This window comes from Antedon bifida, chromosome 7, assembly GCF_963402885.1.
Source record: "Antedon bifida chromosome 7, ecAntBifi1.1, whole genome shotgun sequence".
In the NCBI taxonomy this organism is placed as follows: Eukaryota; Metazoa; Echinodermata; class Crinoidea; order Comatulida; family Antedonidae; genus Antedon; species Antedon bifida.
In genome coordinates, this window is record NC_136232.1 from 22,523,418 (window position 1) to 22,550,152 (window position 26,735).

General features: G+C 35.8%; 1 protein-coding gene and 1 long non-coding RNA gene across 2 annotated transcripts in view; one reads left to right on the plus strand and one right to left on the minus strand.

Annotated features, from left to right (window-relative positions):
* LOC144848567 (uncharacterized) overlaps window positions 1–19,138 on the minus strand; it is a 99,744-nt gene extending 80,606 nt beyond the window's left edge. The window contains exon 1 of the long non-coding RNA XR_013613871.1: window positions 19,128–19,138. This is a non-coding gene — a long non-coding RNA (uncharacterized LOC144848567). The remainder of the gene's footprint in view (window positions 1–19,127) is intronic.
* LOC144848465 (DNA-directed RNA polymerase III subunit RPC2-like) lies at window positions 284–22,641 on the plus strand. Its single transcript, XM_078705211.1, has 27 exons — window positions 284–424; window positions 795–911; window positions 1,733–1,822; window positions 2,219–2,283; window positions 2,784–2,960; window positions 3,222–3,431; window positions 4,088–4,169; window positions 4,612–4,761; window positions 7,115–7,231; window positions 7,922–8,056; window positions 8,219–8,380; window positions 8,784–8,894; window positions 9,513–9,602; window positions 10,241–10,403; window positions 10,968–11,121; window positions 11,618–11,791; window positions 12,336–12,463; window positions 12,983–13,068; window positions 13,817–13,940; window positions 14,584–14,742; window positions 16,227–16,353; window positions 18,244–18,387; window positions 18,913–19,085; window positions 19,774–19,870; window positions 20,343–20,480; window positions 20,911–21,060; window positions 21,779–22,641. Exons 2-27 carry the CDS (start codon window positions 840–842, stop codon window positions 21,906–21,908), a joined length of 3,408 nt encoding a protein of 1,135 aa, XP_078561337.1. The 5' UTR covers window positions 284–424; window positions 795–839; the 3' UTR covers window positions 21,909–22,641.
* The last annotated feature ends 4,094 nt before the right edge of the window (window positions 22,642–26,735 follow it).

Consider the following 26,735-nt stretch of genomic DNA (forward strand, 5'->3'; position numbering starts at 1 on the left):
CTGCATAATACTCATTGTGTTTGCTACCTTTTATTCTGTTCTGATACTTTATTGTTGAATCAGTAACATTTCATTACCATACATACAAATAAGAAATACTATATTCCAAGCTACAGTATGATAAACAACATATTCAAACACACAAATATTTAAAATTGATTCAAATTACTATGGATGATTGGTAAAGATAAAATTTGATAGAATTTGACTATAAGTAATTGGCGAGCATGTCTGCCTATACTGTAGGCACAAACGGCGTTCCATAGTTGCAGTTTGTAGATTAGTTGGTGGCGCTTTTCGTCAACAACCTTTTTCGCACACATGTTTCTATGACTATGTTTTGGAAGTTAAAACACGCCTAATTTTTAACTAAACAAAGCAAAGTAACCTGCTAGTGCTTCAAACACAGGGGTGTTAATTGGAGGTAGCTTAAAATTATGATAATTAACATGCTAGCTTAGAGTAGAAAACTTAGCTAAAGCTAGGCCCTGACCTGGTGGTGGCCCTCTCTCTAGACAAGGCAAGCAGGCTAGCCTAGGCCTAGTTTCAGTCCACTGCAGTGTAGAATATACCAGCCAGGCTAGTAGGCCTAGGCCTACAGTACCTGGCCTCGCGCTACTGTACTTTCGCACCTAACGTGACCACTAGGTTCATTTTGTATTTTATAGGCCTATAATTTAAATAAAACAGAAAGTTTGAAACTATATTTTGGGGCTAAAATTATTGACCAATTACTAATTATTATAATTAATTGTGTCGTTTTATTAATCAATTTGATAAATTATATTTTCTAGTTTAGATTATCCACTGAAAAATAAAGAGTTGATAATAATAATATTATGGCTACAGATGATGAAACGGAAGAGAGCTTTGACAATAACACACTTGCAGCTCCTGTGAACACTGTTCAGGTAAATTACTAATTCTCAATTTCTCAACCATTTTTCATAAACTTTGTGTCATCATTCATAAAAAAATATATAAAAAGATACTAGACCTATGTTTTTTCGACCTAATTTAAGGTCACACACTACATTTTATGTAAAAAATAATACTATATGAAAAAAAAAATGTGAAAAACAAGGCGTTTCTAATAATTATAGCGGCCCGCTATAAATCCCAACATGCATTCCGCGCGGATTTATATTTTCATATTGTGATGTGATGCACCCACTTCGATCGATGGCATGAAAGGTAAACAAATAAAAGAACCGTAACTTTCAGCGAAAGACAATTAATTTAGCAACGAGACAACGTCAGGCTAGGCCTACAGCTAGCGTACAATGTTCGTACGTAACCGCTATTTACCAGTTAGGCCTACAAAACTGAGTCTAGCTAAACTAGGCCTAAGACCGTCCACGAGAGGACATTTGACGCGAGCCACTTAGATATTGGATTGTTTCTCTCTTTTTATAAAACGTACATTTAAGACAAGGAATGACCTAGTTTAATTTTTTTTTGGAAAGTGGTATATATCCATTATTTTTACAAAACGCCAACAATTGTAGGTCTAGTGTCTTTAAATAAAAAATTAACTACATTTTATACTGCAAAAATGTGTTCTTTTATGTTGTTCCAATGTATATGTTTATGATGAAACTTCACTGCAATAAGCAGTGAGTATGATTGTCCAAAAATAAAACCTACCTAAATGTTTATATTTTCATAAATGTATTCAAAATGTAGTTCCTGCAGTAGACTGTTTTTTACCCTTTTTTGTTTTCAATTACAGGATAAATGGAAACTTTTACCGGCTTTTCTAAAAGTAAGAGGTTTGGTTCGACAACACATTGACTCATTCAATTACTTCATCAATGTTGAAGTAAGTAGTAAGAAACTGTATTTGTTTGTTTGTGGGGGTAGGAATTATTTATTTTAAAATCAGTACCTTATTAAAATTAATGTGGTGCGGTGGTCACAAATAAAGTGAACAATCCCCTGTGCAGACCACAAGGTTGTCAAAGCTCTGTGTCAAAAAGTGGTTAGGTTGAAACCTTGCCAACCAAACTGGTGGCTACGGCCCTGAACATACCATTGATTTTCAAGAAAATTTATGAAAGCTTACTGAAGTTATGTTCAATGTGACCAAATACTAAATTACCAGGGTGACCCCTAGAATCCACCCCTGATAAAAATAATAGTCTAACTTTGCTTTTGGGAAGTATCAAATCTGTAAATTTTAATTTGCTTATTTTTATCTCTTGTTGTGGTTTAACAGATCAAAAAAATTATGAAGGCAAACGAAAAAGTTATTAGTAATGCAGATCCCAATTTCTACATGAAGTGAGTATGTTGTTGAATGAATAGATACATATAAATGTGTTTACAATCGAAGCCTAGTTAGGTACCATATTGTGTCTATAAGTTCTCATCCTAAGATTTGGCAGCAGACCTACTACCACTATTGAGTTCTCATGCTAAGATTGATTTTACTATCTTCAGCAGCAGACCTTTGTCTTTCTCTTTTTTTGGCCCTGACCCCATTTAAAACCTTTCTTCTAAGGCCATTTTAGGTGATTTCTTTCCATGGTCTGTCCTTCCGCAAAGCCATCATAACCTGGTACACTGCATACATTTCATTTTATTTAACATCCAAATTAAAGCCAAGGCTAAATTACATGACACTTATAAAACAATGAAATTGATAAAGTACATGTACGAAGGTTTGAATGAACATCTTTTGAAGTCTTACTGGTAATGTGTAAAACATCTAGTAGTATATTATATTGTGTTTATATATTTATATATATTATAAATTTTCTACTTTATATAATTGATTTTAGGTATCTGAACATATATGTTGGAAAGCCAGATGTGGAAGAGACATTTAGCATCACTAGAGAGACCTCCCCGCATGAGTGTCGTCTTCGTGACATGACCTATTCAGCTCAGATCAAAGTGGACATTGAGTACACCAGAGGTCAGCAAAGGGTCATTCGGAAAGATCTCCCAATTGGCAGGTAGGTTAACAGAATCAGCCTTGATATTGATTTATAGTTGCCAAAAAAAAATGATTTTTTTTTATTTGTAGTGTTCACTTTTGACCAAAAATAGGATCAGGAAAAAATAATATATCTACCCTGAGGTGTGTCATAAAACAATAAATGTTTTATATTCATGCAATGGTACAATTAATTTCATTCGGTGAAAGATGAATGTTCTATTTTCACCATGAGTTTATTTTTACAACACTCATATGTGTATATTGTTTCTTATTACAGAATGCCTATAATGCTAAGAAGCTCAAACTGTATCCTAGCCAAAAAAAGTCAATCTGAACTGGCCAAGTTAAACGAGTGCCCACTAGATCCTGGGGGTTACTTTGTGGTGAAAGGAGTTGAAAAGGTCATTTTGATACAGGAACAATTATCAAAGAACCGAATGATAGTCGAGTCTGACAGAAAGGGCGCTGTTTCTTGCACAGTAACGAGGTAAGTATGTGACCAAAAAAAGACGGTTGAACATTAACAGAATAAGTCCCTTCTATTTTCGGAATTTTAAATAATTAGTTTAAATAAAGAATATTTATGAGTGTAATGGTACAAAGGCCTACTAGGCCTAGCTAGGCTGAAAGACAGCAATACGAAATTTCTGTAGGCAATTGGAACTCATCTAGGCTAATTATGTTTTTTCCAACGATTCCACGTCTTGTAGAGATGTTCCCATTAATTAATCAAAATGCTAAAAACGATCTAAAGCTAATTTAAATGCCTTTTTGATCTAAATTAGTACATATATCTCTCCAAAAATGTACAGTGCTTCCATCACGAAACCAGTCATAACAATAACATTCGCGACGAAAGTACAAAATAGGTGGCGCTGTTGTATTTCAAAAGCAATAGTATAAAAAAAATATTTTCCAAACGCGAACAGATTTTTTTTTCGCATACGAAAAAAAGTACTATTAAACGATCGTTTAATAGTGCGTACTATTGCACGCCATGTGACCCACAATCGTCCAATCAAATGACAGGAATTTATTTAGGTGTTATATAATATGCAATACTATATGAAAGATAATCCATAGATACACAATGCAGGTATTAAGTCCATTGATTGATTTGTAGATATATATGTGTTTTTTCAGCTCAACACATGAACGAAAAAGTAGAACAAGTGTAATTGTCAAGAAAGGACGCTACTACATCAAACACAACACCATGACTGAAGTATGATATAAATTGATTATGAATTTAATATTTTTATATTTTTACTGATTTTTTGTAATACCATCAGGATAAAAATATGTTTACAAAATGGTGAAACTTAAATACTTGTTGCAAGAAAAAAGTCCAATAATCTTTAAAATGAAAATATAGAAATTTTATATAAAAATATTGCACTATTAAAGAACCAAAAATAGAAATTTTTAAAATAAAAAAAAATGACATTTTTTGGTAAAAATGTTAAATCTTTTACAATCTAAAAAGAAAATATTAACTTGTAATTTGAATTAAACTTTTTAAAAAAATGTTTTTATAACAATGTTACAACAGTTCTGCCTTCGTTGTAACCAAAATTAGCCAATCAATGGCAAGGATTTAAATTTATAACAAGCATCTATGATTATTTCTATTTCTAAGTTATATAATTAAATATTTTATTACTTAGGATCTCCCGGTTGCAGTCGTCTTGAAAGCTATGGGTGTGGAATCTGATCAGGAGATATTCCAGATGATCGGAATAGAAGAGAACGTCATGACGGCATTTTCATCCAGCATTGAGGAGTGTCATCGTCTTCAGGTGCTAACACAGTTACAGGTAATGGTTGTTCTAGTTTTTGCATTTTAATATCCATTTTTTAGGCCTAAACCTTGTAGGTTGTGGTATACCTGCATCAGTGTGTCATGATTCTAATGTTGCGTGGATAAACAGTGTGAAGGGTCTTTCACACCTGTTCCGGTCCGGCGCCGTCAAATCCAATCGAACGTCAATGTTTCGTTTTTACGCAGCTACGCGCATATCGATTGGCGCATAGCCACGTTTAAAAAGAAAACAAATTAAAAATGCATCCTCTATCATAGTTTTCAAAACACTCTTAAAAACCCATCTTTTTTTCTTTGTAATTTCTTTCTGTTTTTTCTCTCAGCGCTTTAGGACAATCTTTTGATTGTATAGCGCTATAATCGAACAACATTACATTACCTTAGAGCGTCGTGAAAACGAAACATTGGCGTTGGATTCGCTGGACCGTAACCGTGCCGGAACAGGTGTGAAAGACCCTTAATACATGATAATTCAGAGCAATTTCAAGAAGAGACGAAAAGTGCCAAAAGTCGCGCGTGTATTATTATCGGTGTTCCCATGCGAAACATACTTGAAACTACTAAATAACTGACATTTGTACAAATTTTAAACAAAACAATTATCATTCCGATCTGCTGACCGCTGAGATCTTTGTATTATTTTAATGATTTTTGTTTAAAGAATGTATGTTCTGAATGTTAATATTATCATCAATTGGTTTTATTCGTTGATTGCAATAATATAATATTGATGACTCTTTAGAGGAGAAAAACACTTTTGCACGTATATGCCATTTTTTTTATCGCTCTTAAAACTAAAAGCTGCATAAGTTTTCAAGACCCACAAAAAAAAAATTCAATATTTTATAATAATAGTTAACATACATACGTGATACATACAGGGATAAAAAAAAAGTAAGTAAGTAAATATTTGTGAGAAAAATACTATAAATTAAAAAAATTTATTATTATAAGTGTTAACGTTAGAGTTGGATATCAGAATAAACCGACTTATGTTATATGATTTGGTGGTTATGTTGAAAATCAAAGATTCAAGAAATGTTAAATAGACCTATATTAGAGAGGCCTAGACTCGGTGAGGCATAAACCTGCATTAAGGGTCTTTCACGCATGTTCTGACACGGTTCCAGTCCGGCAAATCAAATCAAACACCAATGTTCCTTTTTCACGAAGCTCCACGCGGCTATGCACCAATCGGTATGCCCCTAGCCTCGTGAAAACGAGACATTCATGTTTATGATTTGCTTGTGCCGTGCCGGAACAGGTGTGAAAGACCCTTTATTGAAGCCTGAATCATGCCTCTCTTAGGCCAGAGGCCGGATTTATCAAACTTGCTTAGCAAAAAAATCGTCTTAACTTTGCCTTAAATCCTTGATTTTGCCTAAGTCAGATTTATCAATATATCTAAGCAAAAAAATTTGCTTAATTTTGTCTTAAATCTAAGATGAACAACACCCTGCCTTAAGATGAAAAATTTCGTCTTATCTCATTTCTGCAACAGAAACATTCTTTTTTGACAACGCGAGCGCGCTAGGCCGGAACATTGAACATTCGGAAAGGCTACGCTAGTGCGTTTTCCGCTGTACTACGGACGCTAAAATAATGATATCGATCGTCATAAAGATGGCCTAGAAATTGGACGAGCAAAACTAATATTTTCGGGATAGGTACTACCCAATTGACTAACTTTTAGAAAACTGTATCGGCTGCCAAGGGTCGCTGTCATTGATAAAAATAAATAAATGTTGATTTGATTTAAGTTTAGAGCGAATGATTTTCATATATATTTTCCGACTGTTGTGCTCTTTCTCTATTTCAAGTAATAAAAACAATAGTAGCCAGAATGCTCTTGTTGGGAGTGAAAATACGGAGATAAAATGTTATAGCGCCGCCATCGCTAAGAGAAAAAAGCTAATGCGCACGCGTAAGCAAGGATTTTTCGTCTTAAGACATAATTTGCTGCCCTCTAGAGTTTAATTTTGCGCATGTGCAAAGTAAAATTTACCTAAGACAATTTTTCTGCTAAGACATTTCTAAGACGGTTTGATAAATAAGATTAAGTTATTTGCTTAAGCACTTCTTAAATATTTCAGCTTAAGCAAAAATATAAGCAAATATTGATAAATGCCAACCCTGGACTCACATCAGCTTGAGTCGGCATCTCTAAACCATGTATGCTGTATTTTTTAGAAGTTAAATTTTTCTAGTGAAATTTTAATGATAACTTTTTATACTGCCATAAATCAGGAATTTTTCATGGAATTTGTTCTTTATCTTTTTTTTTATCTTTATCCTATTCTAAAAAAAATGTATACAAATAATTTTGGCAACATTTATATCTTTCACAGGCTTTAAAGTATATAGGGAGTAAGATTAGACAGCGACGAATGTGGGGTGGTCCTCAAAAAAGCAAGTTGGACGAGGCCAGAGATATTCTGGCAGGCACACTTTTAGCCCATGTACCTGTAAGTATATCAGTGGCGGATCAAGTATTTTGAAATAGGACAGGGCCTAAAAATTGTGAAATGAGGGCCCCACCTGTAAATAGACATAAATTTTCATAGCGCTATTAGACTACAAAGAGTTTCAAAGATAGGTCATAGTATTTTTGATTGATTGATCAGTTGTTGTTAGTTCCAAGTTGATCACGAATGTAAATATTATGTGTATATTGTTTTGCTTGTGTTTTTCTGCCAAGAAAACCATTATCATTATACTATGTATGAATGACTTAATAAATCGAATCTGAATCTGAATATTTATTCTGTTTTAATTTCCAAACTATAGAGCATGAAAACCAATAGAATGATAAACTCATTCCTCCCTACTGCAATGAGGCAATTTAATGAAACTTGGAAACGTTAATCATTTTTGTGCTATTATATACCCTCTTCACACACCAAGCTTGCTTGTATTTTGTATTTTAAACTATGTATTTTATCTGTACTTTAAATGATGTGTTTTGTTAGTATTTTACCAAATTTTAACTTTAACTCATTTTTATATTTTTATGTGAATTTTTAACTTTGAACAAACAAAATAATTTTAAACCATGTACAAATTTTACTGTGTTTGACCATGAAATGAAATAAATGAAATGTTTAACTTTTGAATTTATTTAAATTTATTCATGTTAAACCGTGTTTATTTTAAAGGTTGTAAAATATAATTTTCGTACAAAAAGTTTCTATGTTGCATTGATGGTGAGAAGAGTTATTTTGGCAGAGGGCGACAAACAAGTCGATGATCGAGATTACTATGGTAACAAGAGGCTGGAGTTAGCAGGCCAGGTATTAAAGTATTTTTGTAATTCCTAGATTTCAAAAAATATTTTAATGTAAACAACAAAATGTTGAGAAGTAGGATCTATAAATAATTCCTTCGATATTTGCATGAATATTCAAAATTTGCTGAAAAAAAAAAAAAATAAAATATTTTAATTTTCCTTACAGCTGTTGTCGTTATTGTTTGAGGATCTATTTAAGAAATTCAATGATGAATTGAAGAAGATAGCAGATCACACAATACCAAAACCGAGGGCAGCGCAGTTCGATGTCGTCAAACACATGCGACAAGATCAGATAACTAACGGTTTAGTCAACGCTATATCAACAGTAAGGCCATATTCATCATCATGTTTATTTTCTATAGTAGCATCTTTAAACAACATGTAAACAGTTTACTATGGATGGACACATTAATTAGGTCTTAAGCTCTGTCTACACTATAAAACTAATATCATGACCACATCACAGTCATAGTGCCAGGGTTGTAACTCACGACTCTTTCAACTCCACTCCCTAGGCCTTAAATGAGTCTCAGTTTATAAGCACAATAAATTATAAAATCGTTTATCCATCTTGTAATTGGCAAGTTGCTTGTTGGAATGCGTATGAAATAAAAAATTGTAAAAATGTTATGACCAAAAAGCATTTGTTAAATTGAGAGAACATTTCGACTTCGTCCGTTGAATAAACCAGCCAATCTTTCAACCCATGGACATTTTTTTTATGTTAGGGCAATTGGACAGTGAAGAGATTTAAAATGGAGAGGGCAGGAGTGACCCAAGTACTGTCACGACTCTCATACATATCATGCCTTGGAATGATGACAAGAATATCTAGCCAGGTAATCTTGTAAATGGTGGAGCTTAGGGAGGGGTTTGCTGATGAGTGGAACAGCAAAGTATGCCTTTAGTCGGTGTGTTTTATGAAAAGGGGTGTTCCATTGAAAGGGGTGTTCCCTGAAAAGGGTGTTCCTTGAAAAGGGGTGTCTCCTTGAAAAGGTGTGTCCCCTGAAAAGGTGTGTCCCCTGAAAAGGTGTGTCCCCTGAAAAGGGTGTCCCCTTGAAAAGGGGTGTCCCCTTGAAAAGTGTCCCCCTGAAAAGGGGTGTTCCCTGAAAAGGGTGTCCCCTGAAAAGGGGTGTCCCCTTGAAAAGAAGTGTCCCTTGAAAAGGGTTGTCCCCTGAAAAGGGGTGTATCCTGAAAAGGTGTGTCCCCTGAAAAGGGTTGCCCCAAAGGTTTACTGTATCGTATATTCCAGTGGTACAATAGTATACAAAATATATAGTTTTAGCTTGTCATGATACAGTGTACATGCAGCTTTACATTGTCCTTTATAAAGACGTATTGTTGAACAGTTGAACTAAGACCAAATGATGTGATTAAATCAATTTATATGATATAAATATATTATTTATTTATACTACTATGCAGTTTATAATACTATCTGTTTGTTTGTATTACAGTTCGAAAAGACTCGAAAAGTTAGTGGACCTCGTTCTTTGCAGCCCTCTCAGTGGGGAATGTTGTGCCCCTCAGACACCCCAGAAGGAGAGGTAAACAATGACGTTATTTTTGTATGTCAAAATTATTCTACTGCAGTAACTACATAATAATTAAATTTTTTTCAATGCCATACTGCGTTGAAACACCGGTTCTCGTCAGATCACCGAAGTTAAGCAACGTTGGGCCCTGTTGCGTTCTGGATGGGAGACCGTCTAGAAATAGTGGCGGGTGCTGTATATACACCAGAGAGTGATGGTGTAATGGTAATATCAAACTAGCATGTGATAGGCATGGGTTTGAGGTTATCTGTACAATACTGATTGTATCCTTAGGCAAGATGCTTTACTCTCGTTGCCTCATCCTTCGGATGGGATGTAAAGTCCCGTGTACTTAACAGTGCACGTTAAAGAACTTGGTACATTATTCGATGTGCTGATCTGGTAGGCGCTGCACTGCTGGCTGCCGTGGAGGGCCTAATCCTAATCTTGAGGACTAATATAGTACATTTACTGTAGAAGTTTATGAGATGATTATGTATGATTAGTAAATTGTGTAGTTACTGCAGTAGACACATTTTGATATGGTCCCTAAAGTTATAGTTTAAACATGGACCTATAAATTAGGTCCAGAATTTAATTGTTACAATTCAACAATGGCATACGTAATTTAAACGTTGGTTTTCGTATAGGCTTGTGGACTTGTAAAGAATTTAGCGTTGATGACGCATATTACCACGGATATAGAGGAAGGCCCAATCGTCCGATTGGCTTTCAATCTTGGGGTGGAAGACATCAATTTAATGTCAGGGGAAGAACTTTGCTCAGATGGCATGTACATGGTGTTTCTTAATGGTAGGTTATCAACAAACACAAGAACATTTGTTGCATGTTTAGTGTAGTGGCCAAATGGTTAAGACAGTGGAACCGTAATCCAGCCATAACATTGGCAAAGGTTCGAGGTTCACTCGCTCCATGGTTCTGGTGGCAGAACACGTCTTCTTGGATAAGGACTATGAACCGTAGGTCCAGTGTACACACATTGCTCGTGTGCACTTTAAAGAACCTAGTACATCTTTCGAGACAAGTAGGGGGTTACCCCGGTGTACTAGTTCACACTCAGCCACTGTGTTGTGAACAGATGTTAGAGCGCCTTATAGTGGCTACACTTACATGACGTGACCCTTAGGGGAGAAGCATGTGGTTGAAAAGTATAACATCCGAGTACACCGCGCATAGAGACTATTTGTATTGCGCTACACAAATTTAAAACCATTACCTTATTAACTAAACTGGCTGGCATTCATTAATCTTTTTGCGTAAATAGATATAGATATTTAAGAAGTGTTTAAGTGATAAACGACACAACCTGTGTGAAGTACTAAATTAAAAGTATTTATTTGCCCTTTTTTCATTCAGGTAATATTTTAGGTGCCATCACAAAGTATTCAAGGTTGGTGAAGACGTTTCGGCTCATGAGACGGGCTGGGTTTATCAACGAGTTTATCTCGATTTGTCCAAACCACGCCCAACAGTGCGTTAACATAGCATCTGATGGTGGACGGGTGTGTAGGTAGGATTGATAGCCAGACAATAATAAATAAATAATTAAGTAACATTTACTCATTTTTATTCAGGATCAGAAAGTCTTTGAATTTGTTACATACACATAATATAGTATATAAACTCACTCAAAACTGAAATGCAATTAGTGTAAATCTAGCATACACAATCAAATAATCTGTTTCAGTACAGCGCCAATTGAAAATGATTGCCAAATTTGGCTAAATAAATAAAGTTTGTAGTAGTGCATATTGTCCTGATACACATAGGCTACTTAACAAGATTTTAAAATAACCCAAAACACTTTCTATATGTTGTGCAACCAAGCGTGAAATTCACTATTGTGGGTTTAAGAGAATTTTCAAATTTCAGATCATCAAACAGGCTTTTTCTTATTTGGTGATACCTTGCACATTGTTCCGGTTGGATGATTTCTATTTTGCTAACATTTGCTTCAACTTTTTGAAAGTTTGCTAATTTGCAGTATTTGTACTGGTTTATTTTAGGCCATATATCATCGTTGATAAAGGCCAGCCGCTTGTATTGGAGAAACATATCAAAGAGCTTACGCAAGGCATCAGAAGCTTTGATGATTTTCTTAGAGAGGGCCTTGTGGAGTACTTGGACGTAAACGAGGAAAGTGATAGTGAGATTGCGCTTTATGAAAAAGAAATTACAAAGTAAGTTTAAAGATATATTGTCATGAAAAAATAATTATTAACTATTTTTCTGTTGAATATTCCATTTTAATGTCACATAATAGTTATCCACTTTGACCAAAAATTTGTTCGAAAAAAAACCAATTTACTTACCTGAAAAATTTTCAATTTATAAGTGAAAACATTATTTGTTTCCGTTTTTTTTCTTCTATGGAAGTGATTATGGCCTAACTTTATTAAATCTACAAAATAACCTATTCAAAGTCTGATTTAATTAATCTTCATTTTTCATGTTTGGGGTGGGAGGGCAATACATCTTTAAGGCTGTGTTCAGACTCACAATGTTGAGGTTTCTTATCTTACACAAGGTGTAAGGTAATCCATGTATTTGAAGGCAATGTGTATTTTAGACACAAAGATTAAGTTGTCTGATGTCCAACATCTTTGTAGCATTTTGTAACTGTTTGCGATCATGTCCAGCATAAAAATCACTGATGCGTAATAAAAAGGTGTTCATTAATCTCTCATGCTAGTTTATTTTCCTTCCACCGTTTGTATTTCTCAGTGATACTACACATTTAGAGATCGAACCATTCACCATACTTGGAGTTTGTGCCGGACTTATTCCATACCCTCACCACAACCAATCCCCGAGGAACACGTACCAGTGTGCCATGGGAAAACAAGCAATGGGTATGTACTCTGATTATTGAATATTCTATTAGCTTGGTGGTTAAAATGCTTGCCTACCGATCCAAGAGTATCTGGTTCGGGTGATTTTGAAATACACACTTCACAGTCACGATAGATGGCGCTGTGTGGTTGCTAGCCCAAACCAACCAAAACTATATAGATCTGTATTTCTATCAAATTATGTATCTATCTGATTTTTTTTAACTTCAACTGTAGTTGAAGAATAAATAGATTATTAAAAACAAATATTTAGTGATCTTTTAAAATTTTAGTTTGCTTTTATTGAAAATTATTAAGTTTTAAAATGACTACTTCAATAAGCCTATTCCAAACCATTGGTGACCTTGGAGTCACTCAGGCCATTTTTTGGTTGGCTAGCAACCACGCAGCGCCACCTACCATCCATGCAGCGCCACCTACCATCGTGACGTCAGCATCGCAGAACTCTATACAAATGACATATTGCAATTTTTATTGACAGAAAAAAGTTAAATTCATAATAATAATATCTTTCTGCAGGTACAATCGGATACAACCAACGGAACCGTATTGATACGTTGATGTACTTATTAGCCTACCCACAACCACCACTTGTCAAATCAAAGGTGAGATTATTAATATATACAGTATGAGGTTTACAGGTCATAGGTCACTGTTTATCATTTCAGAAAATAACATACATTTAGAATCATATTGTCTTTTTTTTATATTAAAGCTAGCTTGATAGAAGACTTTCTGTTACTAAAAGCATTTGTTTTTTTATTCAAAGTCAAAATTTTCTTCAAAACAAAATGCAAAACATGAAAAATGTATGTATCAGGAATAGTTTTACATCAATAGACAGCAATTCTTTTTAGCTTGATACTCCTGGTAGACAGTATGACTGCCATACAGTATGATTCATACAGTATGACTGCCATACAGTATGACTCATACAATATGACTGACATACAGTATGACTGACATACAGTATGACTGACATACAGTATGACTGACATACAGTATGACTCGCACAGTATGACTGACATACAGTATGACTCACACAGTATGACTGACATACAGTATGACTGACATACAGTATGACTGACATACAGTGTGACTCATACACTATAACTGACATACAGTATGACTGACATACAGTATGACTGACATACAGTATGACTCATACAGTATGACTGACATACAGTATGACTCTTACAGTGTGACTGACATACAGTATGACTGACATACAGTACTACACAATATAGAATAACAATACTGTAGTACATATTACTTAGCCCAGGTGCACATTAACCCATTATGCACAGGTGCATTAATAGTAACAATATTAATATATTAATATGTTTTCCCCAGACAATAGACCTTATCAATTTTGATAAAATACCAGCTGGTCAAAATGCCTGTGTGGCAGTTATGAGTTATAGCGGCTACGACATTGAAGATGCTTTGATTTTAAACAAGGCGTCGGTTGATAGAGGTAAACTCAATTTGTTGGTGACGTAATCAACATTTTTTTACAAGAGACTGAAATGGGAAAATAAATTTCAGTAATAATAATATTATATCCTGGATTTATATAGCAACTAATGTTGTGAAACCTCTAAGTTCTATACATAAACTAATACGATAAAAGGGATTCCAACCATGCCAAAAATAAACTAAACTGAAATAATGGGATACCCCATTCGTTGCTAACCAGGGATCGGTCTAATTGAACCCCTGTCTGCACCAGTTGTGTCTCGGTCATCCCGGACTCAGGCGCCTCCTGCCCTAGTTAATTAGATCTAAAACAATCTAGGTGGCATGGTATTAGGCTTACTGAAGCTTGGGGATTATTGGGTGGTTTGGTGTCAAAATGACTGGGAATGTTTTGAAGTGAGGGAGATTGGAGTTGTGGTAATGGGGTTTCAACATTGTATCTGGGAGGTTTTAAACTAACCTTTCCCAGGGAGTGGGTTGAGATTTGGGGAGTATTATGGAATATTAAAATGAACAGGAAGAGAAGGGGAAGATGTACCCATCATTCTGAAGCGGGTATTTCTTATAGTGTGATTATAAAGATAATTATCCTCAAGTTTCCGAATGTTCAGAAAATTGTTTCCATTCAATTTTTTTTTCAGGTTTTGGAAGGTGTTTGGTTTACAGGAATCAGAAATGCACATTGAAACGTTACGCAAATCAGACGTTTGACCGTATGATGGGGCCGCTTTTAGATCCCAACACCCGTAAACCACTATGGAAACACGAGGTTCTCGATTCTGACGGCATCTGTTCACCAGGTTTGTTTAAAATATTTATTATAAATCAAAAGTTACAAATTACTGGAAAAATAACAATGCTGTGGGTATCAGTGGCTGGATCTCAATGGAGATACAAAATAAAATAAGCACTGAAAAAATGACAATGCTGTGGGTATCAGTGGCTGGATCTCAATGGAGATACAAAATAAAATAAGCACTGAAAAAATGACAATGCTGTGGGTATCAGTGGCTGGATCTCAATGGAGATACAAAATAAAATAAGCACTGAAAAAATGACAATGCTGTGGGCATCAGTGGCTGGATCTCAATGGAGATACAAAATAAAATAAGCACTGAAAAAATGACAATGCTGAGGGCATCAGTGGCTGGATCTCAATGGAGATACAAAATAAAATAAGCACTGAAAAAATGACAATGCTGAGGGCATCAGTGGCTGGATCTCAATGGAGATACAAAATAAAATAAGCACTGAAAAAATGACAATGCTGAGGGCATCAGTGGCTGGATCTCAATGGAGATACAAAATAAAATAAGCACTGAAAAAATGACAATGCTGTGAGCATCAGTGGCTGGATCTCAATGGAGATACAAAATAAAATAAGCACTGAAAAAATGACAATGCTGTGGGTATCAGTGGCTGGATCTCAATGGAGATACAAAATAAAATAAGCACTGAAAAAATGACAATGCTGAGGGCATCAGTGGCTGGATCTCAATGGAGATACAAAATAAAATAAGCACTGAAAAAATGACAATGCTGTGGGTATCAGTGGCTGGATCTCAATGGAGATACAAAATAAAATAAGCACTGAAAAAATGACAATGCTGTGGGTATCAGTGGCTGGATCTCAATGGAGATACAAAATAAAATAAGCACTGAAAAAATGACAATGCTGAGGGCATCAGTGGCTGGATCTCAATGGAGATACAAAATAAAATAAGCACTGAAAAAATGACAATGCTGAGGGCATCAGTGGCTGGATCTCAATGGAGATACAAAATAAAATAAGCACTGAAAAAATGACAATGCTGTGGGCATCAGTGGCTGGATCTCAATGGAGATACAAAATAAAATAAGCACTGAAAAAATGACAATGCTGAGGGCATCAGTGGCTGGATCTCAATGGAGATACAAAATAAAATAAGCACTGAAAAAATGACAATGCTGAGGGCATCAGTGGCTGAATCTCAATGGAGATACAAAATAAAATAAGCACTGAAAAAATGAAAATGCTGTGGGCATCAGTGGCTGGATCTCAATGGAGATACAAAATAAAATAAGCACTGAAAAAAATGACAATGACTGATCTCAAAGGAGATTCAAAATAAATTACATAATAAAACAGTCAGAAAGAAATTGCACATTTATTATATTATTGTATTGTTTAATAATTATTATAATTGTCCATGGCTTATTAAAAATGTGTGTATCAAAAGTATTGTTTGTTACTTGCCTTTGTAACTGGGTAATTTCTTATTCTGTTTTTTTTTTATATTTGTAGGGGAAAAGGTCTCAAACAGACAAGTATTACTTAATAAGTCTGTACCAAAGATAACAAATACTAGCCTTGTTACACCAGGTGCTGAGAGGGAACAAAAGTCGACCGAGTATCAAGATGTTCCAATTACGTATGTTAAAATAATTTTTTTTTTAGTATAGATAATCAGTATTTTACACAAAAATAGTTTTAAAAGCCCATTGTAAATTTTAGATAATTTTAAAATATTTAATTTACCGGTATGGTAATATTTTAAAGACCCCTTCCCTACGTTTTTTAGATCTAATTTAAGATCACAAACTATATTTAATGTAAAAATAATACTATATGGTCCTACTTTTTTCGTCTTTAAATGGTTAAAAATGTGAAAAATAAGTTGATTCTAATAATTATAGCAGCCCGCTATAAATCCCCAAAATGCATTGTGCGTGGATTGATATTTTTGTTTTTCTTCTGTAATTCACCCACTTTTCGATCAATTGTGAGGCCAAAACAAACGGAAGACTCCTAACTTTTCAGCGAAAATACCGGGTTTCCCCCAATTTGTATCAACAGAGTCTGGCAAAAATAGAAAGACAATTATTGCAGCAACTATACAACGTCAGGCTAGGTATATAGCTAGCGTACGATGTTCGTCATCTTTAACCAGCTGTACATCAGTCCATACATGTAATAAACCATTATAATAATTAAAACAACGTTAGAAATCAAGTTAAAATACCATAAAAGGCTATGCCAATCAAAACTAGTGATACTACGGTAATTAAAACTGTTCAAAAAAATGTAAAAAATGTTTAAAAGGTAAAAATGTCACGTTAAAATTTCGTGCAATTATAAAATCAAACGTTTCAATCAAACTATAAATTAAAAAGATGTGTTTTAAGAGCATGTTTAAAACTAATGTGTGAATCACAGGATCTTTGAATCTTGAATTAACGGAAACGTCTTCCAGAAGCAAGTATTCAAAGTTATTCTCTTTAAGCCTGTTTTCCTGTCGACGTTATTCGACACTAGGGAGGTTTCGCAACCTTACGAATACGATAACGAAAACGGATAGGTCACGCATTTGTGAAACTTTTGAGCTGATCCCCATTTCATATTCGTAAAGCGTATTCGTGTTGACGAATATCACCAGTCATATTCGTAACTACAAAACGAGTATAGTTTTTGATCTATTTTGCACATTTTGCATTTGAATCAGGAATGATTCATGATTATAATATAATTATAGATTTATTGAAAGTAATTTACTAACGTAATTTACTAAAATGCCAGCTCAATTTTGATAAATAGCAGTTTTTAAAGTCCTCACTCGCATTGATGTTACGCTAGGCCTAGGCAGCCAAGCACCAAGCAACACGTACCTGCGCTTCGCTCAAATTTACCGCAGTCATATTTTGGACGGCCCTCAATATTTCATTGCCATGCGAAACAGATTTTTACTGGCTTACGAAAACGAATACGTGCGCGTGACGTATTTGTTTTCGTTATCGTATTCGTAAGATTGCGAAACCTCTCTACTATCGTTAACAATAATCGGCGATCTTCTATGTAAACATCGCAAGAGTTGAATCCAGTTCAACTCTAGCGATATCGCAACATAGTAGGTAGGTCTAAGTCTTCAGCCTAGTCCAAAACGCTATTTGGGCTAGGATAGGCCTACTGAAACGAAGAACCATATAGAGATATAGTATGCCTATGCCTACACTGTACTCTAGTAGAGGCAGCAGAGTCCTCTATTCATTTTTTCGCGTTACGACGACGTCAAGAAAGAAGACAGGAGTTTCAACTCTAACATTCAACGCTAGAAATTAAATGTTCGCGCTATCGTTATCAGTTTAACTTGATCGTTTTTAAATTTAAACTTTTAATGATTAACGATTATAGCGTCGACTAACGTCGACAGGCTTTAGATGTTCTAGTGTAGTGAAAGTATATTAGATACATACCTGTACAGAACCTTACACCCGCTTACTGTAGTTATAGAGTAAATGTATTTAAGATTGGATTCTTATTTTAGATATAAAGGACCAGTAGATTCTTACATTGAAAAGGTGATGATCAGCTCAAACCCTGATGAAGCATTCCTTATCAAAGTGTTACTCAGACAAACAAGGAGGCCTGAAATTGGTGACAAGTTTAGTAGCAGACACGGTCAAAAGGGGTTAGTAAACATCAACATAGCATCTAGGGCTGGTATTCAGTATTTTAAGCATGACAATTTATGCCCTGATAATTAATTCAACACCTGATATTGGTGAGCAATATTATGGGAAATCTCTGGTGAAACAAAAATGAAAAGCCCTTATTCTGGTTTTACATCACTGTATAAGTGTGAAACACAGCCAGGGCGGCCTTTCATGATACGCCAAGAGAGCTACACAACTGTCAAATAAAAAATCGTGTTTCTGACATGCACTGAATGGCTGTTTGAAGCGAGATGTAAAAAAACTACTGAAACTTTACTTTACTACTGAAGTAATAGTACATATTGTAGTACAGTAGCACAGCAAAAGAGAAGGACACCACAATATCGTTTAGACATATTAGACTATTTATTAAAACTATCACGACATGAGCACAGCGAACATTATACCAATAGCCAGGCTCCTACTAGAGCAGCTGCACTAGAGGGAGCTAATAGTGCCAGTAAAAACTGTTATAGTAATTTAATTTCTTATTTTGATAGTGTTTGTGGACTTATTGTACAACAAGAAGACATGCCATTCAATGATCAAGGCATATGCCCCGATATAATCATGAATCCTCATGGCTTCCCATCGCGTATGACAGTTGGCAAGTTAATGGAACTCTTGGCAGGCAAAGCTGGAGTACTTGATGGAAAGTTCCATTATGGAACAGGTAAGTTTTTATAGAAGCTTTCTAATTATTGTTTGATGAGGCTTACTGTAGGTGGCGCTGTTTTACTCTCAGTCAAAGCCTCACAGACACTAGACCTGCAATTTTTGACGTTTTGTAAAAATAATGCATATATATAACTTTAAAAACATTAAACCATTTCTTGTCTTAAATGTGAGTTCGAAGGTTAATTATGATAAAAAGAGAAAACAATGCACTACCAAAGTAGCTCGCGTCGAAAGTTCTCTCATAGGCGTTTCTAGGCCTAGCTTAGTTGGGCTTAGTTTTGTAGGCCTAGCTGGTAAAGAGCGGTAACGTATAAACATCGTACGCTAACTATTATATGTCTAGTCTGACGTCTCGTTGCTGAATTAATTGTCTTTCCTTTATTGGCAGAATCCGTTAATACAAATTGGGCAAGACCTGGTATTTTAGCTGAAAAGTTCCGGTTCTTATATATAAATTCCCTTTCACAGAATTGATTGAAGTGGGTGCATCACATCACAATATGAAAATATCAATCTGCGCAATGCATTTTGGGTTGCTAAAATGATTAGAATCAACTTAATTTTCACATTATTAACCATTTAAAGATGGAAAAAATTATCACAGTAGGTCCATATGGTATTTATTTTTACATAAAATGTTGTGTGTGACCTTAAATTAGGTTAATTTTTTTATTTTAATTTAGCATTTGGTGGCGATCAAGTGAAGGATATGTGTAAGATTCTTGTTCGTCATGGTTTTAACTACCTTGGTAAAGACTATTTAACCAGTGGTATAACCGGGTAAGAGTCATATACATATTTATGCTGGGTGCAAACCAGGTTTACCATATGTGATTCTTGTTCGTCATGGTTTTAACTTCCTCAGTAAAGACTATTTAACCAGCGGTATGACCGGGTAAGACTCGTATTAATACAATTTGTGATGGGTGCAGGTTAACCATATGTGATACATTCAAAGCCCTTCTTTGCAACACTTTTAAGGGGGACACTTTCCTGTGAAACAAACAAGGAGTAACCCATTGAGGACGTCTCTAGTCAGGAGATACCACAGAGGACACTCCTATTAAGGGGAAACTTTGTTCTTTCTCAAGAGCCTTTTTGTAAAACTGTTCTGCCACGAAAGGTGGTTGTCTGATTGTCTGCTGTATTTATTATATTTACTGATTTGTTATGTGTGGCCCTGCCTCGTTAAATAGAGCAGTCAAATATTCTCACTGTCCAACTGTTGTTATTTCTATATTATTTCCTTTAGTGAAGCATTGAGTGCGTATATCTACTTTGGTCCCGTCTACTATCAGAAATTGAAGCATATGGTATTGGACAAGATGCATGCCAGGGCTAAAGGTCCTCGAGCAGTGCTAACAAGACAGCCAACAGAAGGCAGATCAAGGTAGGCCTAGCTAGGGAAGTAAAGGTTGGCAGATCAAGGTAGGCCTAGCTAGGGAAGTAAAGGTTGGCAGATCAAGGTAGGCCTAGCTAGGGAAGTACAGATTGGCAGATAAAGTTAGGTCTAGCTAAGGAAGTACAGGTTGGCAGATCAAGGTAGGCCTAGCTAGGGAAGTAAAGGTTGGCAGATCAAGGTAGGCCTAGCTAAGGAAGTAAAGGTTGGCAGATCAAGGTAGGCCTAGCTAGGGAAGTAAAGATTGGCAGATCAAGGTAGGGCTAGCTAAGGAAGTAAAGATTGGCAGATCAAGGTAGGCCTAGCTATAGGGAAGTAAAGTTTAGCAGATCAAGGTAGGCCTAGCTTGGGAAGTGAAGTTTGTAGCTTTGCTACTAATAATAGTAATTAATAATAAACTGCCCGATTTTTATTTCAATAGAGATGGAGGTCTACGATTAGGGGAGATGGAACGAGATTGTTTGATTGGCTATGGAGCCAGTATGTTGCTGTTGGAACGACTGATGATTTCAAGTGATAAGTTTGAAGTTGATGTTTGCGGAACATGTGGGCTGCTGGGATACTCTGGATGGTAAGATTGTCGTAAAATAGACAATGGTTTAGCCATAACTAACTATATCCTTGATATTTGATTGGTTGATTTTGTATGTGTAGTGTAAAGATTCATCTTGATCTGGAATAAAACCATGCCATCTATAGAACCTTCACGTTTACCATAGTATGTTGTTATATAATTTAAGGTAGTTCCAGTCCGCCCTCTTCTCTGTTCATAGTATTACCATGTTTTCATATTTGTATGGATTCTTTTATTTTTCTATCTCTCCATGAAGAGTCTGTACCTAGTATTTTTACGTTCCAATTTGTTAAATGAGTGTGAGTGGTCATGTGATCGGTGATGGCTGAGTTGTGAACAATTTCTGAGGCTGAATTTCTGGCTGAATGTGTTAGGATCCCTGTACAATGTGAAGTGACATCTGCTTTGTGTTCTTTTATCCTTGTGGATAAGGTTCTCGCTGTTTCTCCTATATATACTTTTTCACAGTTGTTGCAATTTACTTGATTTTGTATCAAGTGCTGTTGGTTATTTTCAACTGTTAAAAGTACTATAATGAACGTTTTTCGAAGGATTTAGGAAATTCTTTGCGACGTGATAAGATATATCTATACCTGCTCTGATCTCATTTAAATTTTTATTTACTTATATAAATGTAGAGTACATTTAATCTGTTCTGAACTCTCCTCATATGCGTTGAATGCAGAAATATAATCTATTGCTTTTCTTTTCCTAGGTGTCATTATTGTAAATCGTCCCGCAATGTATCATCATTACACATTCCGTACGCATGTAAGCTACTTTTCCAAGAGCTGCAATCCATGAACATCGTGCCTAGGCTGAAACTTCAGAAATACAATGAATGAACATTGTGTGCGACATCTACTGTGAACAACGCTAAGCTCCTGTGAAGTGATGTGCTAGCTTTACTCATCCAAGGATCAAGAGTTCAAAGCCTGGATGATGCAGGCCTGTGTGTAGTTATGATCCCACATCTACAGTATGTAAAGTTATGATGCTTGTTTACCATTCCAAGTGCCATGTGTTCATAGCCTGGATGATGCAGGCCTGTGTGTAGTTATGATCCCACATCTACAGTATGTGAAGTTATGATGCTTGTTTACCAATCCAAGTGTCATGTGTTGATAGCCTGGATGATGCAGGTCTGTGTGTAGTTATAATCCCACATCTATAGTATGTGAAGTTATAATGCTTGTTTACCAATCCAGGTGTCGTGTGTTTATAGCCTGGATGATGCAGGCCTGTGTGTAGTTATGATCCCACATCTACAGTATGTGAAGTTATGATGCTTGTTTACCAATCCAAGTGTCATGTGTTCATAGCCTGGATGATGCAGACCTGTGTGTAGTTATGATCCCACATCTACAGTATGTGAAGTTATGATGCTTGCTTACCAATCCAAGTGTCATGTGTTCATAGCCTGGATGATGCAGGCCTGTGTGTTGTTATGATCCCACATCTACAGTATGTGAAGTTGTGTTTATGGTAATTGTTTGATTTTCATAAATGATGTTTAAATCCAAAAATGCTCTATTTATGTATTTCAGTTGTAATAATAAAGAAACTAAACGACCAGAACCAATTTATAATTTATATTGTTTCTAGGACACCATGCAAAGATACAAGTGCAATGCAAGTGATTTTACCAATGACATGCCATGATCAGATACTTGCATCATGTTGAGTGTTGACATGTTAAATAGTAACTAAAAATAACAAGGAATTTAGACCAGTAACAAAACTGATTTACTGGCTGGTAATAAGTGGGCTACTTAAAAATATTCTTATGAATGACGCCTGCCAAGTGCAAATTTATTTCTTATTCAACCGGAGTATTACATCAAGGATTCAAAATTAAAATGCTCTCTTTGTTTGAAAACAGAGTGGTTTTGCGTTTTTAAGAAAGTAGCCAAAGATTACCAATAGTAAATAAATCACTGTGCTATCACTCAGATAGTTAGTAATCTATTTCGTGAACCAGTTCATCGGGTTTACCCCCTACTCGTAACAAGGAATTCATTTCACAGGATTCATACCATGTACATTCGAAAAAGAATAATAATGTTTCATATGTTTGTGTACCTATTAGTAAATTTATTCTTTCTATTGAATGGATTACTTTCAAATACAGTAAACTAAAAAACAAACTAAATACAGTAAATAAATATTGTCAAAATAAGCCATTTCATTCGCATCCTTTTGCAAATCGTATTGGTGAATTTTGTATTGCTTTAGGGTACGGTCACACCAATATTTTAGACCGATAGTTATCGGTAAGGTGTGACCGGGCCTTTATTGTCTACTGTAACATGTAGCACATACGTTCCAACATTTCTACATTCTGCACTCAGAGTGAAGGAGTTGGATCTGAACATTTTAATTGCCACAGGTGTGTTTTCCCTAATAATACCAAATTTGTTTAGCCATGTTAATTCTACATGTAATCTGCCTACACTAATTTTATGTGTTGTGTGAATTTGTGAAACATATGCACACATTAAATTGTTTTTTATTGATATTAGATCATGACTACATAGTCTTAAGCAGTTGGCTGGTCGTCTTTTAGTAGACACAATTCCCATTTCGTTTCTTTTGAATTCAAGTTTTGTTTCGATCAAATTTATTTCTCCACTGTCAACTGGACTTAATTTTGGTACACTTTTTATTTGAGACCTTAAAGCATTTATTGCTCTATGTCACACAGCCGCAATTACGGCTCTTTCGGACATGTAATTGCTGGTAACCAACGGTGAATAACGGTAAATAGCCACAACTGTACACAATATCGTTCCTTCTTGCCTTCTCTCCTACGCTGACACAAAACAAATTAGAAAGATAAAAGTTAAACGATTCTGCAAATAAACAACTCCCACGCCTCTGCTCCCGTTCTGCTTGTATTATCAATTATAATTCTTCCTATTTTCTGACATATAAATAAATCAAATATAAAGTTAAAATGTTTCTTGATGTCGTTCTGCCCTGCAATCCGCTCCCCGACCAACTATTTCTTTCTCCTTTCCACGTAAAATAATATCAGTATCAATCCAGTTACTCTTCAATATTTCCAAACAATTCTTTACATGCAACAACGTCTGCTGTTTCCAACAGTTATTTCTTCCGTCAATTTACCTTCACAATTTAAATTAATCCTCAGTAATCTCAACAATTAACAGTTCTACATTTAAGTACAGCCTTATAGTATTACTTCCAACTCACAATTTATTAACTTCATGTATATCACTTTATTTCCTTTCTGCTTCAACTCTATATCATTATCCACATATCACCACCTTATCCTTCTCCACCAATCAGCAACTCACACACTAACTTAACCCTTATACCTCTCCTCCAATCAGCAAACACCACACAATCCTTCTCTGCAACACAACAACTCTGCTCCACTGGCTTCACACAATAGCTTCCTAAAACAAAAGAAAGGTTCAAATAGTGAAAACAAAAGGAAAAGTAAGAATGACTTGCAAAATATATACACAACTTTATGTCACTTGTGACATTTACTCCCCTCTAAAAGAATAATGTATCAACATTTTCTCCATACCGTGACGGGTCCTATTTACACTCGACTTAAATAATCAGCTCCTACATTTTCACTGCCTTTAATCGCCTCTATTCGGAACTTGTACGGTTGTAGAGCCAGGGCCCATCTCATAATTCGCCCATTGGACAATTTCGCTCTGTGCATAAACACAAGCGGCTGGTGATCAGTTTCCAACGTGAAGTTTCGTCCATATAAATAAGACTCAAATTTTCGTACACTCCATACAATGGCTAAGCATTCTTTTTCCATCACTGAATATGCTTTTTCTCGAGGAAGCAGTTTCTTGCTAGCGTACGCCACGGGAAACTTCACGTCACCATACTGCTGCATTAGAACCGCTCCCACTCCATATTCGGACGCATCTGTTCTCAAAATAAAATCTTTGTTTAAATTAGGAAGGCATAAAATTGGAGTACTGTTTAATTTTTCCTTAAGTTTAACAAACGCACTTTCCTGGGCCTTCTCCCAACATATTCGGTTAGGTTCCCGATTCTTCGTTTTGTCGGTTAATGGACAAGCAATCACAGAGTAATTAGGAATGAACTTTCTATAGTAGTTGGTCATCCCAAGGAATGACCGGAGTTGTTTTTTTTTTGTTTCTGGTTGTTTGGCTGACAAGATGCTTTGTATCTTCTCCACTCGAGGTTGAACATGTCCTTTCCCTACCACATGGCCAAGAAACTCGACTTGTTTGTTACTCACAGTTGTAGTTTGTTTCTCTGCAAGATCCTTGAATTTTGCAAGGCTGATATCTTGTTGCTGGGCGGTTTCCATAATTCCCGCTGTGATGATTTGCTTGTGTATTTCTGTAGTTTTAAGTGTTCTGAATGGTTTATCCATAGTGTTAGCTTGAGACCGGGTAACAACAGAACATCCTTGAAGATTTCGCTCTGTCCATGTGGGATCTGGATTTCCTGGTGCTCGTACTCCTGCAATATTACCTAATATCAAGTCATAAATAGGGTTATTCATACATAGTGCATACGTCTTTCCTGAAAAAAATGGAGTATTAACATGTATTAATGCAACCGGTAAGTTGCGGACCGTGCCATCAATCAGCACACAGGTTTTCTCCTTACCAGTAAGTTGTTCGGCTGATACAAGATCTTTCTTCACAACCACCCCACTACAGCCACTGTCACGAAGAACAGAGACGCAGCGTGACCCAACACAACCTGTATAAACGGGCATTTTACTATTTGAATCATTTAGAGCCGCTGTCATAATTGGAAGACAGTGCCCACATTGAAGAGTGACCTTATCACCATCATTATTGATACAACATTGATTTAAAGACTCTGACATTTTCGTAACCATACTGGCACCCACATCGGGAATTTCTTCTTTGGCTTTACATTCGTGTTGTTTTGCACATTTCTGGCAATCAGACTCTGTTTGTGGTGAAGTAGACAACCCAGCGCAACTGTTGGCGTCCTGTCTACAATTTCTGGCAATATGTCCTGTTTTTAAGCATCGGTAACATTTTGGAGGAGAGTTTGGCTTATGCATAGTTGAGGCTCTGCAATTTCTAGCTAGGTGACCTACACGATGACATATAAAACAAGTTGGACTACGGAACCTAGAAGGGCTTTGTGATGAGGATGTACTGGGAACATTATTAGAGGAGAGTTGAGGAGAATTTGGCTCTTTTTGTTTAAACTCTATTGGTTTACCAAATAATCCCCCACGAGCTTCCAAATATTGCTCCGCAATTTCAGCCATCGCTTGTATCGTTTTCGGTTGACGTTCCCTTAGGAACAGAGCTAGGTCCTTCCCACACCCATCGGTAAACTGCTCTCGCAGCAATAAATCTTTTAACCCCTGAAAGGTTTTTTCCCCCTCTGCTAGGTCAATCCACCTATCAAGATAATTGCTTATCCTCGCAGCAAATTGCGGGCCGCTTTCTCCGTATTCGGGCTTAGCTGTTCGTAACTTATGTCGAAATCCATCGGCGGTTAACTGAAACCGTTTTAGAAGAGCCAATTTCAACAGTTTGTAATCGTTAGCTTCAGCTGACGACAACCTGGAATAAACCTCGAGAGCCTTCCCAGTTAGTAGGGCACTTAAGTTAACCGGCCACTCAATTTCTTTCCACTCCTGACTAGTCGCATAC